Source organism: Crinia signifera, chromosome 6 (genome assembly GCF_055691185.1).
Source record: "Crinia signifera chromosome 6, ASM5569118v1, whole genome shotgun sequence".
NCBI classification, from domain to species: Eukaryota; Metazoa; Chordata; class Amphibia; order Anura; family Myobatrachidae; genus Crinia; species Crinia signifera.
Window position 1 is genome coordinate 20586029 of NC_139222.1, and position 21444 is coordinate 20607472.

The 21444-nt window shown below is 48.4% G+C and overlaps 1 protein-coding gene across 1 annotated transcript; it reads right to left on the reverse strand.

The window, feature by feature from the left end:
* Positions 1–2941: 2941 nt before the first annotated feature.
* Positions 2942–20530, reverse strand: LOC146010087 (uncharacterized). The gene is made up of 4 exons (XM_083150987.1): positions 20369–20530; positions 19945–20042; positions 19569–19764; positions 2942–4213 (listed from the first exon to the last, which is right to left on the reverse strand). Exons 1-4 carry the CDS (start codon positions 20451–20453, stop codon positions 2973–2975), a joined length of 1620 nt encoding a protein of 539 aa, XP_083007113.1. The 5' UTR covers positions 20454–20530; the 3' UTR covers positions 2942–2972.
* Positions 20531–21444: the final 914 nt, after the last annotated feature.

Consider the following 21444-nt stretch of genomic DNA (forward strand, 5'->3'; position numbering starts at 1 on the left):
GAGCCTGTTAGGGTAGCCTCTGTAGCCTATATAACCAGGACCCCGTCAGTGTTAGGGTAGCCTCAGTAGCCTACATAACCAGGACCCTGTAAGTGTTAGGGTAGTCACTGTAGCCTATATAACCAGAACCCTGTCAGTGTTAGGGTAGCTTCTGTAATCTATATAACCAGGACCCTGTCAGTGTTAGGGTAGTCACTGTAGCCCAGTGGTTCCCAAACTGTGTGCCGTGGCTCCCTGGGGTGCCTTGGGACACTTGCAGGGGTGCCCCGGCCTGGTGGTCCAGGACCAATTCAAATTATTTATGGTTATTTTTTTATGGTCGAAACCAGTGCTGGTGGCTGCCAATCATAAAATGTGTACAAACAGAAGCAAATCATGCCCTTTACCACATAACTGACCAGAAGGTTCGCATATGAACCCAACTAATTTGTTATATGTCTATGTTATATTTATTCTGCTTTTATTCCTTTGACCTAGGGGTGCCGTGAGAAAATTCTGATACTGTAGGGGTGCCTTGATTCAAAAAAGATTGGGAACCCCTGCTGTAGCCTATATAACCAGGATCCTGTCAGTGTTAGAGTAGCCTCTGTAGCCTATATAACCAGGACCCTGTAAGTGTTAGGGTAGCCTCATTCTTGGATGAACACTGTCTGCAGAAGTGCCAGGAAGAAACCAACTCAGCCTCTTGATGCAGGGGGCAGGGCTCCTGAGTTTGCTGATGTGTATGCTGAGTACTTGTGTAATATGTGGGCGCCCGATTTTTTCCATCGCATGCCAGTACTTAAGGCATGCGATGGGACCCGATTTTTGGGGTTTTTGGACGTTCCGACCAGATTTTTACATTGTACTCAATGTTAAATGCAACCCCCCCCCCCATTGTTAACTCCAACCCGAAGCGTGGCGAGCGCAGCATCCTCCGACCTTTTCATACCCCCACTATCCACGTCGGCGTGGATTTTATATAGTGTGGCAATCGCAGCGAGCCCCACGAGGGGACGTGGAATACGAGCCCGAAGCGTGGCGAGGGGAAGCGGATTACTTAACATGTATTCCACGTCCGCTCACCACGCTTTGGGCTCGTATCCCGCGGGGCTCGCCACACTATATAAAATCAACTCCACGCCGATGTGGATAGTGGGGGTATGAAAAGGTCAGAGGACGCGTACCGCTGCGCTCGCCACGCTTCGGGTTGGTGTTGATCGTGGGGTGGCGTTAACAATGGGGGGGCATTTGACATTGTACACCTACCCTGATGGGTAATGCCTATCAAAAATCGGGTCTGGGGGGCATTTAACATAGGAATTAGTCATCTGGGTGCCTGTACAATAAAAAATCGGGTCCAAAATCGGTCGCATCACATGCGATGCGACCGATTTTTGGTTGTACAATCACATAAGATGAAAAAAATCGGGCGCCCAGATAATACACAAGTACCGTATGCTGTATTGGAAATTCTGCTGATCATAACGGTAGATACCGTATTTGCCGGCGTATAAGACGACCCCCCCCCAATATTTCCACTCAAAATATAGTTTGTTATACAAGTGCACCCGGCGTATAAGACGACCCTCCCACTTGGAGGCATGTTTTTCAGGGGAAAAAAGTAGTTTTATACGCCAGCAAATACAGTAAGTGTACTTTAAAACTAAAGTAATTTATTGAAGTACTTTTCTGGGATCCAGCCATCTTGGTCACCTCGAACTTTAACCCACCGGTAACAGAATATGGACTACATCATCGGAAAATACAAATGAGGAGAATATGACATCTCTGTAAATGTATGGTCCATTCTTATTATTGGGTCTTATACGGCCAATCTCATTTCTTTCCATTTGTATCGGGATCTGCCGTATACGCCCGTCTTAGTACATTCCCCCCTATGTGTCTCATGTTATATAATGGGGGCAGTTGTACAGATCCTGCCACATAGCATCAGACACCTGCACCTGCCCTGTGGGAACACATTATCTTCCAGCTCTGACCCCAGTGACAGAGTAACAGATCCCACATTATGGGGCTCATGTGGAGGTGGCCGGGAGTTGTGTCTAAGTACCGGATGCCAAATGGGATCCATAAAGCTGCATGGTGCTGGGCCCCTGGGCTGTGAGTACCACAGAACGTGGCTGGTGCGGCAATCCCAGCACATGCACCTCCTACATAGGTGCCGGGGGTATGACAAGAGGCGCAGAGTCATAGTGATGGCCCAAATATCAGTATACACCACACACATTACAGCACAGGGTCACACAGTGTATTTATTACATATATATTACAGAGAGGCTGTTATACATAAAGCACAGGTACAACAATGCGGTTATATAATGACTCAGTAATACATACACCAGCTGCTTTCCCATATACAGTCAGACTAGGAGACATGGAGTCTTATTGCACACTGATCGCTCATGTCACTGTAACCATGGCAATACATCACAGCAGCAATAGAACTGGAACATCAGCATAAATGACAGAGGCATTCAGCCAATCAGATGGGGCCACCGGCATTACATGTGTGTAACTTGCACCAAGGGTGGAGAGGGAACCAAGAGGTTATGCTTTACACTAATTGGGAGTCCATGTCAACACTGACACCAAAAAATTTGAAAAACACATGTCGACCTTTTCAGGTCGACATTTTGACCCTGTTAGACATTCAATTTCGGCATAGGAAAGTTTACCTAGACACTGTATCTAAGAATCCACATACAATGGATGATAGAGGAATTTAGTATTGATGCTTCCGTTTCATGTAGATCAGTTAATTAAAATTATGGGTGAGATTTAATAGGATGAGAGATTCAGAAAGTGAGAGATTTGGTGAGAAATCTCCAGTTTTTTTAAAGCGGCAATCATTAACACTGCTAAACCAGTTTGATTTTGAAGTGTAAATGATTGCCGCTTTATAAAAACTGGAGATTTCTCTCTCACCAAATCTCTCACTTTCTGAATCTCTCATCCTATTAAATCTCACCCTATACTATTTGTGTGTGAGTTTTCTGGTGTTTATGAACAGCTGATTTATGTGTAAAACATTTCCCACATTCCAAACATGAAAATGGTTTCACACCTGTGTGACTTCTCTCATGTATAACAAGATTTGATTTCTTTCTAAAACATTTCCCACATTCAGAGCATGAAAATGGTTTCTCACCTGTGTGACTTCTCTCATGTATAACTTGATTTGATTTTTCGCTAAAGCATTTCCCACATTCAGAACATGAAAATGGTTTCTTACCTGTGTGACTTCTCTCATGTCTAACTTGATTTGATTTTTCGCTAAAACATTTCCCACATTCAGGACATGGAAATGGTTTTGCACCTGTGTGAATTCTCTCATGTTTAAGAAGAGTTGATTTCTCTCTAAAACATTTCCCACATTCAGAGCATGGAAATGGTATCTCACCTGTGTGACTTCTCTCATGTGTAACAAGAGATGATTTATGTGCAAAACATTTCCCACATTCAGAGCATGAAAATGGTTTCTCACCTGTGTGACTTCTCTCATGTCTAACTTGATTTGATTTTTCGCTAAAGCATTTCCCACATTCAGGACATGGAAATGATTTTTCACCTGTGTGATTTCTCTCATGTTTAAGAAGAGTTGATTTATCTCTAAAACATTTCCCACATTCAGAGCATGAATATGGTTTCACACCTGTGTGACTTCTCTCATGTATAACAAGATTTGATTTCCTTCTAAAACATTTCCCACATTCATAGCATGAAAATGGTTTCTCGCCTGTGTGAATTCTCTCATGTCTAACAAGATTTGATTTCCTTCTAAAACATTTCCCACATTCAGAGCATGAAAGTAATTTCTCGCCTGTGTGAAGTCTCACATGTTTAACTAGACGGTCTTTATTGCTAAAACATTTCCCACACTCAGAGCATGGAAATGGTTTCACCCCTGTTTGATGACTCTGATGTAAAACAGAATCTGACGGATGTATAGAACTCTTACCAAACTCAGAACTGGATAATACTGTATCATCTTTATGGTCTGTACTGTGTGTAGTAAGGTCTGAATGATCAGGAGAAGGTTCCTCATGACTAGAGGGACCAGATGAAATATCTGCAATGGGAAATGTTGGGGGTGTATTGGGGATAATGGGGTTTTCTTCTGGAGACTCTTGTCTGATGTTCTTATCTTCTAGTATATAACCTGGAGACACAATGAGATCTCCCTCCGAGGTATTCCTGCTTGTGCGCCCATCTACAGGAAACAGATGAATGACAACAGACAGGATTGTGATTGAGAAACAAATGTTCATGGATGTTTTATCACTTAAACTGAACATGTCTAATGCTGCGCACACACTGGCCGATATATCGATGGTCTGTCAGCCAGTGATAGGTCTATGAATGACCAGACATATCGCGTCAGCTCTGCAACACAGCCAATGGTCAACATACCTAAAGCTAGATAGTGCATGGTGCTGTGTGTGATATCTCCTGACCTCCCATACACCCGCTGCAGTAGGCAGCGGTGATGTGCAGCGGAATTGACCGGCGCATGTAATTGTACCCGCCCAGTTGTGACATCAGTCACTATGGATTGGGCAGGGTGTATGGAGAACAATCCATCCACAGATATATATGTCTAATAGAGCATACACATGGTGAGATAGGCTTTATAGAAGCAAAATCGAATAGAAAATGGAATGGACATCAAATGTTTTTTTGCACATTAGATGCAGATTGGATCCCAATGCAAATCAAATAGATAATAGGATTTATGGTCTTACCTTGATAAATCCCTTTCTTTGAGTCCATAGGGGGCACAGGAGTTCACGCTGGGTATGAGAGGTGAGGTAGCAGAGCGTGCACCAAAGGGTTACAAAAATGTACCCAGCATGCTCCCTGCCTCCCTTCTCCCTCATAACCCGCCCCCTGACCCTGGGTCACCAGTTTCGTTAGCAAGCCCAAGGTAGGAGCAGAGCCAGAGAAGAAGGAAGAGCAAACGCACACCCACATAGCATACAGGCCCTAAAGCCATGGAACTTTCCTACATAGGAAGCCCCGCTACCAGGTGCGTCTGGGAGGGCGTCCTGTGCCCCCTATGGACTCAAAGAAAGGGATTTATCAAGGTAAGACCATAAATCCTATTTTCTTTATCGTCCACTAGGGGGCACAGGAGTTCACGCTGGGACGTCCTAAAGCTGTCCCCTCACGGGTGGGGGACGCTCCTGGACTGCGGAAAGCACATGTCTACCAAACTGTGCATTAGCCGATGCAAAGGTATCAAATGCATAAAACTTGATAAAGGTCTGGGAAGAGGACCAAGTAGCCGCCTTACAGAGCTGTTCAGCCGAGGCGCCTCGATTAGCGGCCCAGGATGTACCCACAGACCTGGTAGAATGTGCAGTAATCCCCTCCGGGGGAGTAATCAGTGTGGAAAGATAGGCTTGGCGAACCACTGATCTGAGCCATCTCGCCAAGGACTGTTTGGAAGCGGGCCAGCTCCTCTTATTGGCCCCATAAAGCACAAACAGTGAACCCGACTTACAAGTTGACTTAGTCCTGCGAAGATAAATCTGCAACGCACGGACTACATCAAGAGAAGCTTCAGCTTCAGAAGAACCTGGAAAAGAAGGCACCACTATTTCCTGGTTAAGGTGAAACTCAGACACCACCTTTGGATGAAAATCCAGTTTAGTACAAAGAACCGCCCTGTCCGGGTGAAATACCAGAAAAGACGGTTTCCATGATAATGCACTCATGTCAGACCCCCTTCGTGCTGAGGAAATAGCCAACAAGAAGCCACCTTCCAGGATAGCCATTTCAGATCCACCTCCTCCAGAGGGTCGAAAGGAGACGATTGAAGTGCCTGGAAAACCTCTAAAGAGGGACCCCTCAACAGCCAGCCCGTCAAAGCCAGGCGACTCGAGTCCGGGTGTCGGAATGGCCCCTGTGAAATTAGGTCTGGACGCAGAGGTAGACTCAGAGGAGAGGCTACCAACAGGTTCCATAGATCCGCGTACCAACCTCGACGGGGCCAATCTGGGGCCACTAGGATCATCATTCCTCCCTCCTTCCTGAACTTCCACAGAAGGCGAAGTAGGAGTTGAAACAGGGGGAATGCGTACACTATCTTGCCGACTTAAAAAGTCTGCCTCAACATTGAGAACCCCTGGGATGAAGACTGCAGAAATTGCAGAAATCTGCTTCTCCGCCCACCTGAATATCTTGGAGACTTCTTTTATCGCTCCTTTGCTGTATGTCCCGCCCTGCCTGTTGATAAAGGCCACAGGCTTTGTGCTGTCGGACCGGATCTTTACAGGGCACCCTCGGATGAGGGACCCCAACCTCTGAAGAGCCAGAAGGATTGCTCTCAATTCCAGGAGATTGATCGGAAGGCGACTCTCCTGAGCCGTCCAGCGACCCTGAAAAGATTGAGAATTGCCAACCGCTCCCCAGCCCCATAGGCTGGCATCCGTGGTAAGCAAGACTCAGGTTGGAATCCAAAACGGGCGGCCCTGAGACAAGTTGTCTGTCTTTAACCACCATGTGAGAGACAGGCGAACCTTCGGGGGCAGTGTGATCAATTGACTCCTTAGACGAGTATGATCTCCTGTCCACTGGCTGAGAGTGTAAAGCCAAAGTGGGCGCGAGTGAAACTGTGTATACTCTACCATGTCGAAGACACCCCCATACACTTGTGTACTGAAACCCTTCTGTGACCTATAAGGGAATGAATCTTCCTCTGAAGGGAGTGGATCTTATCCTCTGGAAGATATACTCTCTACAACCGAGTGCCCAGCCGAGCTTCCAAGTGAAGTGTCCTTTGGGAAGGAGTAAGAAACGATTTCTTCCAGGTTATCCTCCAAACGTGAGATAACAGAAGTGTAATCACGACCTGCAAATGACTCCGTAGTAGGTCTGGGGACTTTCCAAAATCAGTGGGCCGTCCAGGTATGGAATCATCCGAACCCCCAGCCGGTGCAGGTGTGCAGCCCTGACCGCCATCACCTTGGTGAACACCCTGGGAGCCGTAGATGGACCAAAAGGTAGCGCCCTGAACTGGAAGTGTTCGACCCGGAGGGCGAACCTCAAAGTGCTGATGTTCCTGTTGGATGGGGATGTGAAGTATATCTAGCGAGGCCATGAAGTCCCCTGGCTCCAGTGAGAGAATGATCGAACGCAGGGACTGCAAAACTTCGGCACTCGCAGAAAAATAGTGAGCGACTTCAGATTCAGGATAGGACGGTGAGAACCATCCAGTTTGTGAATCAAGAATAGGGTGGAGAAGAACCCCTGACCCCTCTGCTCCTGAGGAACTGGAACAATGACGTTCGAGTCCAAAAGAGAGCAGATGGAAAGCTGAAGCACTTGTCGTTTCGCTGGGTCCTTTGGAAGACCCGTGCAAAAATAACACCGAGGAGGGGGGAACCGGAATGTCAGGGCATAGCCCCTGTAGACCACCTCCCTGACCTGTTTAGCCACTGGACGTCTGGTAGCCCAGGGCTGCTTGGTGCAGGGCTTGGCTCCCTTAGTGGATGAGGAAAATCTAGAGGAAGGACTAGTGCCGTCGGACAAACCTCTCTCCACCTTGCCCGCCCACTCAGACACTGCCTTGGCCACCCATGACGCGGCAAGCGCGGTACACCTAATGGCACCTGCCTGTGAAAAGCAGTCCTGAGGAAATTCTCAGAGGGGTCCTTCAAAGATGAAGAATCCGAAATGGGCAGTACTGAAGCGCGAGCTAATCGCGCAACATGATCATCCGCCAGGGGAGGATTTCCCCACTTAGCCCTCTCTGTGGGAGGAACAGGTTAAAAAGTAGTAAGTCGCTTGGAAAGCTGGAACCTTCTAAACGGTTGAGACCACACAGTCTCCAATAAATCCTCCATGAGGGCCGAAGGCGGGAGCTGGGCCGATACTTTCTTAAGACGCTTAAAAAGCAGGTCTTTACTTTTAGGGGCAGGAGCCTCATCCTCCCTCTGGAGGACTGCCTTAACCTCCTGCATCAGAGACTCTACCTCCACTGAGGACAAAGTGTCATCGACCCCTGCGGATTCCGCCACTGAGCTGGAATCCGAATCGGAACGTGGAGAACCCGAATCGGGACTCTGCTGCCTACACTGCCTCCTGGAATCCCTGCCCGCCCGAGTAGCCGTCAACCCCTGCACAGATTGTGCAAAGGATTGCCACCAAGGGGGCTCTACATAAGCAGGAGCTGCCCCAACACTGGTGCTGGCCACTGCCACAGGGGGCATGGGCATAGGGGGCAGGGCGCAGGAGGTAAGGAGATGACAAGCGGTCAATATGTCAATACCTGAGTCAAGGTCGAAGCCCAGGCTGGTTCCTGCTGTGAAGGCAGCAGAAGATCTGCTTCAAGGGCCAAACACCTGGAACAGATATCCTCCTCCTGCCGAGAGAGTATGTCCACACATACCCTACAGGTACGCTGCATCGGAGATGGAGTCTCCTTGCCAGGTTTCGCCTTAGGCATACTGTCCATGATAAAAGACAAAAAACACCAGCAGTTACAACACTGACACCCAAGCAACACACTTGCAGCCTTACCCACAAAGCTTTAGCAAAGCCATTTGGTATGGGCAGATAAACTCAACAATTCAGCAAGCTGAAAAGGAGACACCGTATATGCAAAGCCAATACTATGAATGGAGACAGTGTTTCAAACTTTCATCTCTTCCAATGATATTGGAAGGAAGACAGCATCAGAGTACCAGCCGCAGGAGAGGATAAATACCCCAAACACCAGGCTCCAGAAGCAGGGTGTGGGGGAGAATCCCAGCAGCCTTCATCTCTAAACCCAGCAAGTGCCAGAATGGCTGCTGATTAGGACCTTAATGAGGAACTGGGACACCTGTGGCAAATTTATTTTTTTTGGATTGTGGGAGGAAACCGGAGTACCCGGAGGAAACCCACTCAAGTATAGGGAGAATATACAAACTCCGCACAGTTAGGACCATGGTGGGAATCGAACCCAGGACCTCAGTGCTGTGAGGCAGTAATGCTAACCATTACACCCTCCGTACTCCTACAGCACCTGGTGTTCCTATGTGGTCACCCACTCAAGTCAAGTACTAACCAGGCCCAATATACAGCATTAGCTGTAGATCTCAGGCTGTCTTCAAGCTTCCAATGATATTGGAAAGAAGACATCAGCAGAGCTCAACAATCCAGCCAGCAGCAGGAGAGGAGAAATACTACACACACACCAGGCTTCCAGGAGCAGGGTGTGGGGGAGAATCCCAGCAGCCTCCGTCTCTAAACCCAGCAAGTGCCAGAATGGCTGCTGATTAGGACCTTAACGAGGAGCTGGGACACCTGGGGCAATCAGAGAGCAAGCCTCAGAACTTCCCCAGGGGTGGGGGAGGGACTAACCTACAGCACCTGGTGTTCCTATGTGGTCTCCCACTCAAGTACTAACCAGGCCCAATATACAACATTTCCAATGTGTATGGCTGTAGGTTCCCAGGCTGTCTAACCTCCCCCTCAGGCATCAACCCCCGGGACATAGCCTGACTAATTGTCCCTGGTGATCTAGTGGAAAGGTGGAGCAGTCCAGACCCCCACTGCCTGCCCCCCCGCTGACTCCCATACAAACGGGGGGGATCGCTGCTAGACGCGGCTGCCTGCAAGCAGGGAACCGCCGCTTACCTGCCCGGGAACGGAGTGCAGCATGCGGGAGCCTCCGAGAGAGGGTCCCGCGATGGAAGTCCCCAGCCCAGTCGCCAGCGCTGCCGTCGCCGCCGCCGAGTGATGGAGCTGCGCTGCCGGTGATTCACTAAAAGAGCACCCTCCGCAGCAGCTCTAACCCATGGCTGTTCTAACAGCCGCGATAATGGTGCTGCTCTCTCCTTGGCACCAAAGAAAAAACTGGTAACCCAGGGTCAGGGGGCGGGTTATGAGGGAGAAGGGAGGCAGGGAGCATGCTGGGTACATTTTTGTAACCCTTTGGTGCACGCTCTGCTACCTCACCTCTCATACCCAGCGTGAACTCCTGTGCCCCCTAGTGGACGATAAAGAAAAATAGTCATAGCAGCCAAGACTATATAGCGGAAATCTAATGCATCACTGCAGCATTCCAGTCCATGTCCATCTCCTGCCTGAAGCCAGTGTTGATCGAATGATAAATCGGATAGAAAATAGTGGAAACGGTAAAGGAGTAGAAAACACGCCAGAGCAGGTGGAATTGTCCATATGTAATAGAGATGTAATAAATAACAGCAGGAACCGCGTGTGCCACCTGACGTCTGAGCTGGTTGTGGGCTCCCAAACGAAAATCGCTAACATCCTCACAGCCGCCGAGTGATTCCGGGTTACGTGGCGGCTGTGAGCGTCAGGGACAGGACCAATCATACGATGGTAGGTAACCATGAAATGATTTCTTCTCTGTGCGGGCGCTAGCGGATGGATGTGTACCCGTATGTATCCCTGCACAGGGTCGGAGAGGGCAGGGGGCGGCGTGTGTTCAGAGCACGCAGCACAGCGAGCAGGTCTGAATAGGGCCCTAAGACTCTCATCCAATCACTGGTTACAGACCAGACTGGATTACTGTAACCTGCTCCTATGTCTCCTCCCCAACTTCCATCTCTGTCCAATGACAATGACGGGCACCTCACCTCCCACCTAATTACCTCCTCCCACTCAGGCCTGCAAGACTTTGCCCACCACCATGGGAACTTTCCCCGCCCAGCTCTTCCCCTCTCTCTGATGTATCAGTCAGACTCTGATACCCCAATTCCTTACTAATGCTTTCCTGCTGTCACTCTGTATCCCCCCTCTCTATGATCCTCAGTCTCTCCGCTCTGTACCCCCCTCTCTATGATCCCCAGTCTCTCCACTCTGTATCCCCTCTCTATGATACTCAGTCTCTCGGCTCTGGACCCCCTCTCTATGATCTCCAGTCTCTCTGCTCAGTACCCCCCTCTCTATGATCTCCAGTCTCTCTGCTCGGTACTTATGAGTTATCCGGGCGCCCGATATTTTCATCGCGCCCGAAATCGGGGGCATCGCGTCGGTCGTGGCCGTTATAACGAGCCGCGACGCGATGCCCACGATTTCCCATAGACAGTAATGTTAAAAGACGCGATGGACCCGATTTCCGACACGATTTCCCATAGACAGTAATGTTAAAAGACGCGATGGACCCGATTTCCCATAGACAGCAATGTTAAAATAAAATTACAAGGTGAAATTGGCCAATATGTTTTTAAAAAAAATGTTTCATGGCCCCCCACCACCGTTAACGCCACCCCGCTATTGACGCCAACCCGAAGCGTGGCGAGCGCAGCGAGCCCGCGAGGGGCGGCGATACGCGTCCTCCGACCTTTTCATGCCCTACTATCCACTAGGGCGTGGAGTGAGAATAGAATAGTGTGGCGAGCGCAGCGAGGCGAGCCCCGCGAGGGGACGCGGACACCTTCACAGGTATCCGCTGCGCTCGCCACACTATTCTATTCTCACTCCACGCCCTAGTGGATAGTAGGGCATGAAAAGGTCGGAGGACGAGTACCGCCGCCCCTCGCGGGCTCGCTGCGCTCGCCACGCTTCGGGTTGGCGTCAATAGCGGGGTGGCGTTAACGGTGGTGGGGGGCCATGAAACATATTTTTTAAAAACATTGCTGTCTATGGGAAATCGGGTCCATCGCGTCTTTTAACATTACTGTCTATGGGAAATCGTGGGCATCGCGTCGCGGCCCCTTATAACGGCCACGACAGACGCGATGCCCCCGATATCGTGTCTTTTAACATTACTGTCTATGGGAAATCGGGGGCATCGCGTCGCGGCCCCTTATAACGGCCACGACCGACGCGATGCCCCCGATTTGGAGCTAAATCGTGGGCATCGCGTCGGTCGGGTGTCCTTAAGTTAACCAAACTTAAGGACAACATCGGGCGCCCGGATAACTCATAAGTACCCTCTGCTCTGTAACCCCTCTCTATGATCCTCAGTCTCTCTGCTCTGTAACCGCTCTCTATGATCTCCAGTCTCTCCCCTCTCTATGATCCCCAGTCTCTCTGCTCTGTAACCCCTCTCTATGATCCCCAGTCTCTCGGCTCTGTATACCCTCTTTATGATCCCCAGTCTCTCCCCTCTGTATCCCCTCTCTATGATCCCCAGTCTCTCCCCTCTGTATCCCCTCTCTATGATCCCCAGTCTCTCCGCTCTGTATCCCCTCTTTATGATCCCCAGTCTCTCCGCTCTGTATCCCCTCTTTATGATCCCCGGTCTCTCCGCTCTGTATCCCCTCTCTATGATGCCCAGTCTCTCCGCTCTGTATCCCCTCTCTATGATCCCCAGTCTCTCCCCTCTGTATCCCCTCTCTATGATCCCCAGTCTCTCCGCTCTGTATCCCCGCTCTATGATCCCCAGTCTCTCCGCTCTGTATCCCCTGTCTATGATCCCCAGACTCTCCGCTCTGTATCCCCTCTCTATGATCCTCAGTCTCTCCGCTCTGTATCCCTGTCTATGATCCCCAGTCTCTCTGCTCTGTATCCCCTCTCTATGATCCCCAGTCTCTCCGCTCTGTATCCCCTCTCTATGATCCCCAGTCTCTTCCCTCTAAATCCCCTCTCTATGATCCCCAGTCTCTCCCCTCTGTATCCCATCAGCCCCTCGAAATAGAAGGACCCATTTACATTATTTTTACCAAAATAATCCGATAAAGGGTATTTGTACATTATTTTAGTTTCCCCTGAATGTACTAGCGGGCTTTTAGAGCAGTTTTTATGAAAGCAAAACAATAATAGTTCAGTCGCAAAACTTCTAAATAATCAATTACTCCAAATATATATATCACAATTCACTATGAGTGCTTATGATTGGTATATATGTGCAGCTACCAAGGCAACAGTAGTTAAAGAGCGAAAAAAGAACCAATTAAAGAGAGCGCATGTATACCAATGTATAAAGTTTTATTAAAAGACAATAATTAAAAATACATTAGTTAATATCAACCTTCTAATAAACCTATTAGGTATAATTGCCCCTTAGGCAAAATGTCCCGTTGACAATTAGCAATGTCCCAAGACCCGTGCTAATCACACAGTCTCTAATTGGCGCTTAGGGACCAATAGTCAATATAAATCCTGTAGGGTAAAACACATGTGCAGATCTAATGTTACTTGAATGGTATGCTTCCCAGAGCAAAATATCTCACCACTTGTCTTTCCCCTATTTAGAGGATATTAATTGCGGGCATTGATGGTTTTGTAATTCCACGCAAGAAAGTCTCCACACAGATCTATTTGCGGCCGTCTCAGACTCGGCGCTTACGGGGTCCTAGCAGTATCCGTTTGGCAGTGTGTGGGCTCCCGGCTCCATCTAGGTTGAGCGGTCCTCTGCAGCCGCACACCACGTGGCTGACAGGTGCTGTGTCAGTATTATTAGCCATGCCCCTCCTGCTATACCTCAACCCTCAGCACCGCACATCAGTTTCCTGACGGGCACCGGATGGGTGATCGGGCAGGTCCTAAGGTTAGGACGGTGGGGTTTTGATTGCCGCGGCTGAGGAGACGTAATGGCAAGTCTCTGTGGAGATGGCAAGGGTGATGATATGCTCCTGGGTGGCCCAAGGAGGTGAGAAAACCTCTTTTACTTGACGCGTTTCTCCGTCTATGTATTCAGACTGTTTCCTCAGAAGGTATAAGAACCCATATCCTCTGCCTGTCTTATAAAGCACTCCTGCCCAATCAGCCTGGGTCTTTCATTTGCATACACCTGTTGTTTAATTAACTGTATCTCCAGGTGTAATCAACCTATGAAGTTTTGCACTTTTTAGCTCTTCTCATTATTTGGAGCAATTCTATTTAAACATACATAATTATAAACTCATATTATACTATATATAAAAAATGCATACACATACACAAATAAAAGTATCTATAAGTATTGGCATCGCTGAACGTAATCACCTTACTTCACTTTAATAACATTACTAGTCCTCAACATTAAATTGTTTATTCACATTCATTTGAGCCAGCTCTTGCTGGTTCGAGTCACACATCAGACCAAACCCAACTGTGGGTGTGTATAAATATTTTTCTTTTTATCTTTATTTACATTTATTTTATTTTACATTTTTTATTTTATTTGGATTTTTATTTATTTTTATTTTCATTTATTTACTATTTTTTATTATTTATCTATATTTATTTATTCTCATTTATATTTTGATTATGGTTAAATTAACATTTATTATTATTATTATTATATATCTTTATGTTACCACTTTTAATTATATAGCCTTTTATGCCTGGCACAATATAAAATATTCTAAAAAAATCAATATAAAATAATATAAAAAATAAATCTATTTATACACACCCATAGTTGGGTTTGGTCTGATGTGTGACTCGAACCAGCAATCGGAAGGTTGGTGTAAACTGAAGGTCCGGGTCTTTACCGTCGAGCCAAGAGCTGGCTCAAATGAATGTGAATAAACAATTAATGTTGAGGACTAGTAATGTTAATAAAGTGATTACGTTCAGCGATGCCAATACTTATAGATACTTTTATTTGTGTATGTATATGCATTTTTTATATATTGTATAATATGAGGTCATATTTGTTATGTATGTTTAAATAGAATTGCTCCAATCCTTTTCTCTGATTCCACAGGTGTCACTGGAGTTACAGTGGGGAATCGAAGGTCGACTGCAGGGAGCATGGGCACTTTAATAATTTTTAGAGACAGTGTGGCCAGCTCCTCCCCTTCTACTTCCCCCAGACAGTCAACAGAATTGTGCCCGGAGGGAGCTGGAAGATAGGAAAAAACACTTCCCAGGAGGAGATTAGTACAAACAATACACTCTTACACAGAACAACATAAGAAAAGAACTGAAATGGAAAAAGGTCAGAAAACACAAACTAGACCACACATACCATCATGGAGAGTTTCAGCAAAGCCAACTGACTGAAACTCTAATCTTACTGGAACAGACCTATGGTGCTGTAGAAAACCAAAGAAAACAAACTAGTCTGAATGAAGCAAACAAGAACTTTAGCTCCGAGGCGGGCGTCCAGTGACACCTGTGGAATCGGAGAAAAGGATTTAACGGTAAGTACAAAATCCCGTTTTCTCCTTCATCCACCAGGTGTCACTGGAGTAACAGTGGCGACGTCCCAGAGCTCCCAACACAGGCGGGACAGCGCTGAGATCCCATCAAAACCACGCGACCAAACTGAGAAGCAGGGTCTGTAATGGTATCAAATTGGTAGAACCTGACAAAGGTCTTCCTACTCGACCAGGTAGCAGCCTGGCAGAGCTGCTGAATGGAAACCCTTTGGGCAGCCACCCAAGAGGGACCTTCCGAGCGCGTAGAGTGCGCCGATATGGTAGAAGGAGGATGACGAGCCTCCGCGATGTATGCCTGTCTGATGGTCAGACGAATCCACCGAGATAGCGTCTGTTTGGTTGCAGGCCAATCTCTTTTTACCGATCTCTTTTTACCGGATCGTAGACCACGAACAAAGCATCAGTCTTTCTAATGGAGGCCGTCCTTTCTACATAGATATGGAGGGTCTGCACCACATCCAAAAACTCATCAGCCGGAGAATCCCCCTCAAATGCCGGAACTACAATGGGCTGGTTTATGTGAAAGGCTGTAACCACTTTAGGCAGAAAAGCCTTGCAGGTTCCGTCCTGTCCGGGTGAAAGATCAGGAATGGTGGTTTACAAGAAAGCGCCCCTACCTAGGTCACAGACCCTCCTTGCGGAGGGCAAGGCCAAAAGGAGCACAGTCTTCCATGCAAGATATTTTAATTCCACCGATTCTAGAGGTTCGAACAAAGAGGATTGGAGAAAGGTTAAAACCAAATCCAAGTCCCATGGTGCGGTAGGAGCCCTAAAAGGGGGTTGAATACGGAGGACCCCATGGAAAAAGGTCTGTACCTCCAAAAGTAAGGCCAAACGGCTCTGGAAATATACAGACAAGGCCGATACTTGTACCTTGAGGGAGCCCAGCCTCAAGACTGTGGACAGGCCTGCTTGTAAGAAGAGAAGGAGTCTCGACTTTTTGAACAACTTCGGTGAAACACCCCGCCCCTCCCACCAATTGATGTAAGCTCTCCAGATATGGTAATAGTGGAGAGATGTCACCTCTTTCCTGGCCCTCAGCATCATAGGGATAACCATAGCCGGAATCCCTGCCTTCCTCAGGATGGACTTCTCAGTACCCACGCCGTCAAATGATGTTCCAGGCTCTGATGGTAGAAAGGGCCTTGACCGAGCAGATCCTCCTGCAGAGGCAATGGCCATGGTTCGTCGACGAGCATGGACGTGAGGTTTGTGTACTAAGACCTGCGCGGCCAATACAGTGCTATCAGAAGAACCGTGGCCGCCTCCCTCTGAATGCGCTGTAGCAGTCCCGGAAGCAGAGGGAATGGAGGAAACAGGATACACAAACCGGTAAGGCCAAGGCATTGTCAGGGCATCTACTCCCACTGCTCATGGATCTAGAGTCCGAGCTCCGTATAGGGGCAACTGGTGATTGTGTCCAGACGCCATGAGGTTGACTTGAGGGAAACCCCACCTCCTCACCAGTTGCTCGAACACCTGAGGATGCAGACACCACTCTCCGGGGTGCATGTCGTGTCAGCTCAAGAAGTCTGCCTCCTAGTTTTCGACCCCTGGGAGGAATACTGCGGAAATAGCCTGAGTGTTGTCCTGGGCCCAGAGGAGAATCCGACTGACCTCTCATGGCTGCGAGTGCCGCCCTGCTTGTTTATATACGCCACTGCCGTGGCACCCTCTCTAGTAGAGGGACCGGGCTCTACTCACCCCTGCCAGGCTGGCCAGTGGGTAGTGTGGCTGGTGGGAGATCAGGACACGCGCCGCACGCATCAGTGTCTCTGTCCACTCTGGAAACTGTGGTTTCCTCAGCCGGGGCCAGAGCACAAGCCGCATGCAGCTGCGAACTGGTCCCCCCGGCAGCTCCAACGGCAGGGTCAGACAGAGGGCAGAGGCTGTCTGACCCTCCTCTTGCTGATTGTATAGTAAAAAAAATCAAAAAATAAAGAAATTCTCCTGAACTTGCCCTGGAGCAAGCCAGAAGTGTGCCTAGCTCCCGCAGGGCACAACATAAGACTGACTGTCTGGGGGAAGTAGAAGGGGAGGAGCTGGCCACAAAATTCTTAAAGTGCCCATGCTCCCTGCAGTCGCCCTTCTATTCCCCACTGTTACTCCAGTGAGGTGTCACAGGTGGATGAAGAAGAAAATGAGAATACCTAAAAAGTGAAAACTTCATAGATGATTACACCTGGAGATACAGTTAATTAAACAACAGGTGTATGCAAATGAAAGCCCCAGGCTGATTGGGCAGGAGTGCTTTATAAGACAGGCAGAGGAAATGGGTTCTTATACCTTCTGAGGAAACCGTCTGAATACATAGACAGAGAAACGCGTCAAGTAAAAGAGGTTTTCTCACCTCCTTGGGCCACCCAGGAGCATATCCACAGAGACTTGCCATTACGTCTCCTCAGCCGCGGCAATTAAAACCCCACCGTCCTAACCTTAGGACCTGCCCGATCACCCATCCGGTGCCCATCAGGAAACTGATGTGCGGTGCTGAGGGTTGAGGTATAGCAGGAGGGGCACGGCTAATAATACTGACACAGCACCTGTCAGCCACGTGGTGTGCGGCTGCAGAGGACCGCTCAACCTAGACGGAGCCGGGAGCCCACACACTGCCAAACGGATACTGCTAGGACCCCGTAAGCGCCGAGTCTGAGACGGCCGCAAATACATCAGTGTGGAGACTTTCTTGCGTGGAATTACAAAACCATCAATGCCCGCAATTAATATCCTCTAAAGAGGGAAAGACAAGTGGTGAGATCTTTTGCTCTGGGAAGCATACCATTCAAGTAACATTAGATCTGCACATGTGTTTTACCCTACAGGATTTATATTGACTATTGGTCCCTAAGCGCCAGTTAGAGACTGTGATTAGCACGGGTCTTGGGACATTGCTAATTGTCAACGGGACATTTTGCCTAAGGGGCAATTATACCTAATAGGTTTATTACAAGGTTGATATTAACTAATGTATTTTTAATTATTGTCTTTTAATAAAAAAACTTTATACATTGGTATACATGCGCTATCTTTAATTGGTTAAATTTTCATGATAAACCTGATCAAAACCCTTCAATTCGCATTTTTTTTTTGTAAGCAGATCACATCTCCCATACTTATACCTGAGAAACGTGCTCTAGCCAAATTAACTAAAAAAAAAAAATAGTCAAATACCCTGTGATAATAATGCAGCTTCAGCTGGGGAATCACAGAGCTCAGGTGCAAATTCTGGGCTTCTGCACAGCTCTCTCTGTTCCTAGGCAGAGAGAGCTGTGCGGGGATGGGGCCAGGATGATCAGCTGAGTGTGTCCTGTGTCACACATGCTGATCACAGTGTAAAAAACAATCACACTCACCACCCCAGGGGATTGCTTCCAGTCTACAGGGCCTCCTGCTGTGCTGTGACCCCTAGTGCAGTAAAGTGATGCTGCAAAGCGACAGGTCACTTTACAGCACCGGGAGTTACAGGAAAAGGAAGTCCTTAAGACACCAGGAGCAGATATATACCAGCGGTGGGGAGGAGACTGGTCAGATCTCTGGGCTGGTAACACACAGTGACATGGTGTGAGGGGGAGAGCAGGAGTATAATAGGGGCTGATGGCTCCTGATGTATGAGATACACCAGAGCAGGGCCGTAATTAGGGGGGGGGGCACGCGCACCGGGCGCTGGAGGGGGGGGGGGGCGCTCTCAGGTCCGGGGACAGCCAGCGGGGTCAGCCAATTAGCGTCCGGCAAGTCTTTTCGAAGTCATCACCAGCGCTTCCCGACGCCGCACTAGTAGGAGAGAGGAGAGACGGACGGAGTCAAGCTGCCGCTACAGCGGCTTCTCGGAACCCCGCTGCCTGTCACCGGACCCCCGCTGGCTGCACACAGGAGGTAATTTAGGTTGTCAGCGGGGCGGTGAACGGGGGTGGGGTCTCCGGCGCCAGGGCGGTCATTTGGTCGCCCCCGTCCCGGGAGAGAAACACACAACACAACACATACATAACACCACATACACAAAAACAGTACAGCACACAGAAAAAAGAAATGCATTATAGGTGCTAAATCTCAGGAGTGGATGTAGAATTCATCAACACACAAGCATACTTGCCTACCTGACCCTCTCCATGCGGGAGAAAGTGCTCTGTACCTGGACTTCCCTGTAATGTATGATTGCCATCACCTATGGTGACACCTTTTCTTATCAATTACCCAGCTCCCCACAGGTGATGGCAGTCATACATTACCAGGGAAGTCCAGGAACAGAGCATTTTCTCCTGCATGGAGAGGGTCAGGTAGGCAAGTATGCACACAAGTCAGGAGCGGTGTGTTTGAAACCCCACCACACCTGATCTAATTGCGGTCATTGAGTGTCAATGCAGACACTAACATTACGGTGAATGTTTTAACAATTTACAATCTTGGGCCTTTGGCGCAGCATAAGACGAAATTTTACAGCAATTTTGGAATAAAAATAAATAAAACTCCCAGGTTTTCCCGGGCAGGTCAGATAGTATGTAATAAGTGATTATTCCTCACCTGTGCTGGTATCTGTAGGGATTTCCTCCTCCTTACACTGCTGGTCATCCCTCATATATGTGTCTTCTGTCTCTGTATCTTCTTCCTTATCTGTCACACAAGACTCTTCTCCTTCTGCCTTAATATCAGTCACATCCGTCTCTTCTTCTCCCTTTATTTCTTCGGCCTTAATATCAGACAAATCTTCACAATAAACCTAAAAAAAAAAAATCACATTAGTAATGTCTGATGTTATGGAGATAGAATATCATTGTATAAGACAGACACACACACTCACACACACACACACACACACACACACACACACACACAACTGCTGCAATTCATATAGTGACAGTCACTTTGGTATATTGGGGAGACCCTAATTCCCACCTACCTGATGAACCTGTGGGGTCCTGTGAGTCTCCTCTGTACAATGCTGGGAATACAGAGGACGGGGACATCTCTCTGGGGTATCTCTGTTACTGGGTCCATCTGTAGGAGACACGCAGTGACTGAGTACATGGTATACATGTGATTATCCTGGGAATACAGAGGACGGGGACATCTCTCTGGGGTATCTCTGTTACTGGGTCCATCTGTAGGAGACGCACAGTGACTGAGGACATGGTATATATGTGATTATCCTGGGAATACAGAGGACGGGGACATCTCTCTGGGGTATCTCTGTTACTGGGCCCATCTGTAGGAGACACACAGTGACTGAGGACATTGTACATGTGCGATTAGCAGATGTGCGATTATATAGGGGGCTCCCATACCTGCTCTACCATGTGCAATAAAATGTAATCTCTGCTTACCCAGTGATGTGAGGGGCCGGTGAATCTCCATCATCACGTCCTTGAACAGACCCTTGTGTTCCTCTATATACTCCCACTCCTCCATGGAGAGATAGACAGCGACATCCTGACACCTTATAGGAACCTGACACACACAATGATACAGTCATCACCCAGACACATTCCCCGGTGTTACTGTATAATGTCCCATTCTCAGAAGTCACCTCTTCAGGCACATCCCCCGGTGTTACCGTATAATGTCCCATTCCCAGCACTCACATCCTCCGGTGTTACTGTATAACATCCCATTCCCAGCAGTTACCTCTCCGGTCACATCCCCCGGTGTTACTGTATAACGTCCCATTCCCAGCAGTCACCTCTCCGGTCACATCCCCCGGTGTTACTGTATAACGTCCCATTCCCAGCAGTCACCTCTCCGGTCACATCCCCCCGGTGTTACTGTATAACGTCCCATTCCCAGCAGTCCCCTCTCCGGTCACATCCCCCCGGTGTTACTGTATAATGTCCCATTCCCAGCAGTCACCTCTCTGGTCACATCCCCCGGTGTTACTGTATAACGTCCCATTCCCATTGGTCACCTCTCCGGTCACAGCCCCCGGTGTTACTGTATAATGTCCCATTCACGGCAGTCACCTCTCTGGTCACATCCCCCGGTGTTACTGTATAATGTCCCATTCCCGGCAGTCACCTCTCTGGTCACATCCCCCGGTGTTACTGTATAATGTCCCATTCCCAGCAGTCACATCCCCCGGTGTTACTGTATAATGTCCCATTCCCGGCAGTCACCTCTCTGGTCAAATCCCCCGGTGTTACTGTATAATGTCCCATTCCCAGCAGTTACCTCTCTGGTCACATCCCCCGGTGTTACTCTATAATGTCCCATTCCCAGCAGTCACATCCCCCGGTGTTACTGTATAATGTCCCATTCCCAGCAGTCACCTCTCCGGTCACATCCCCCTGTGTTACTGTATAATGTCCCATTCCCAGCAGTCACCTCTCCGGTCATATCCCCCGGTGTTATACTGTATAACGTCCCATTCCCAGCAGTCACCTCTCCGGTCACATCCCCCGGTGTT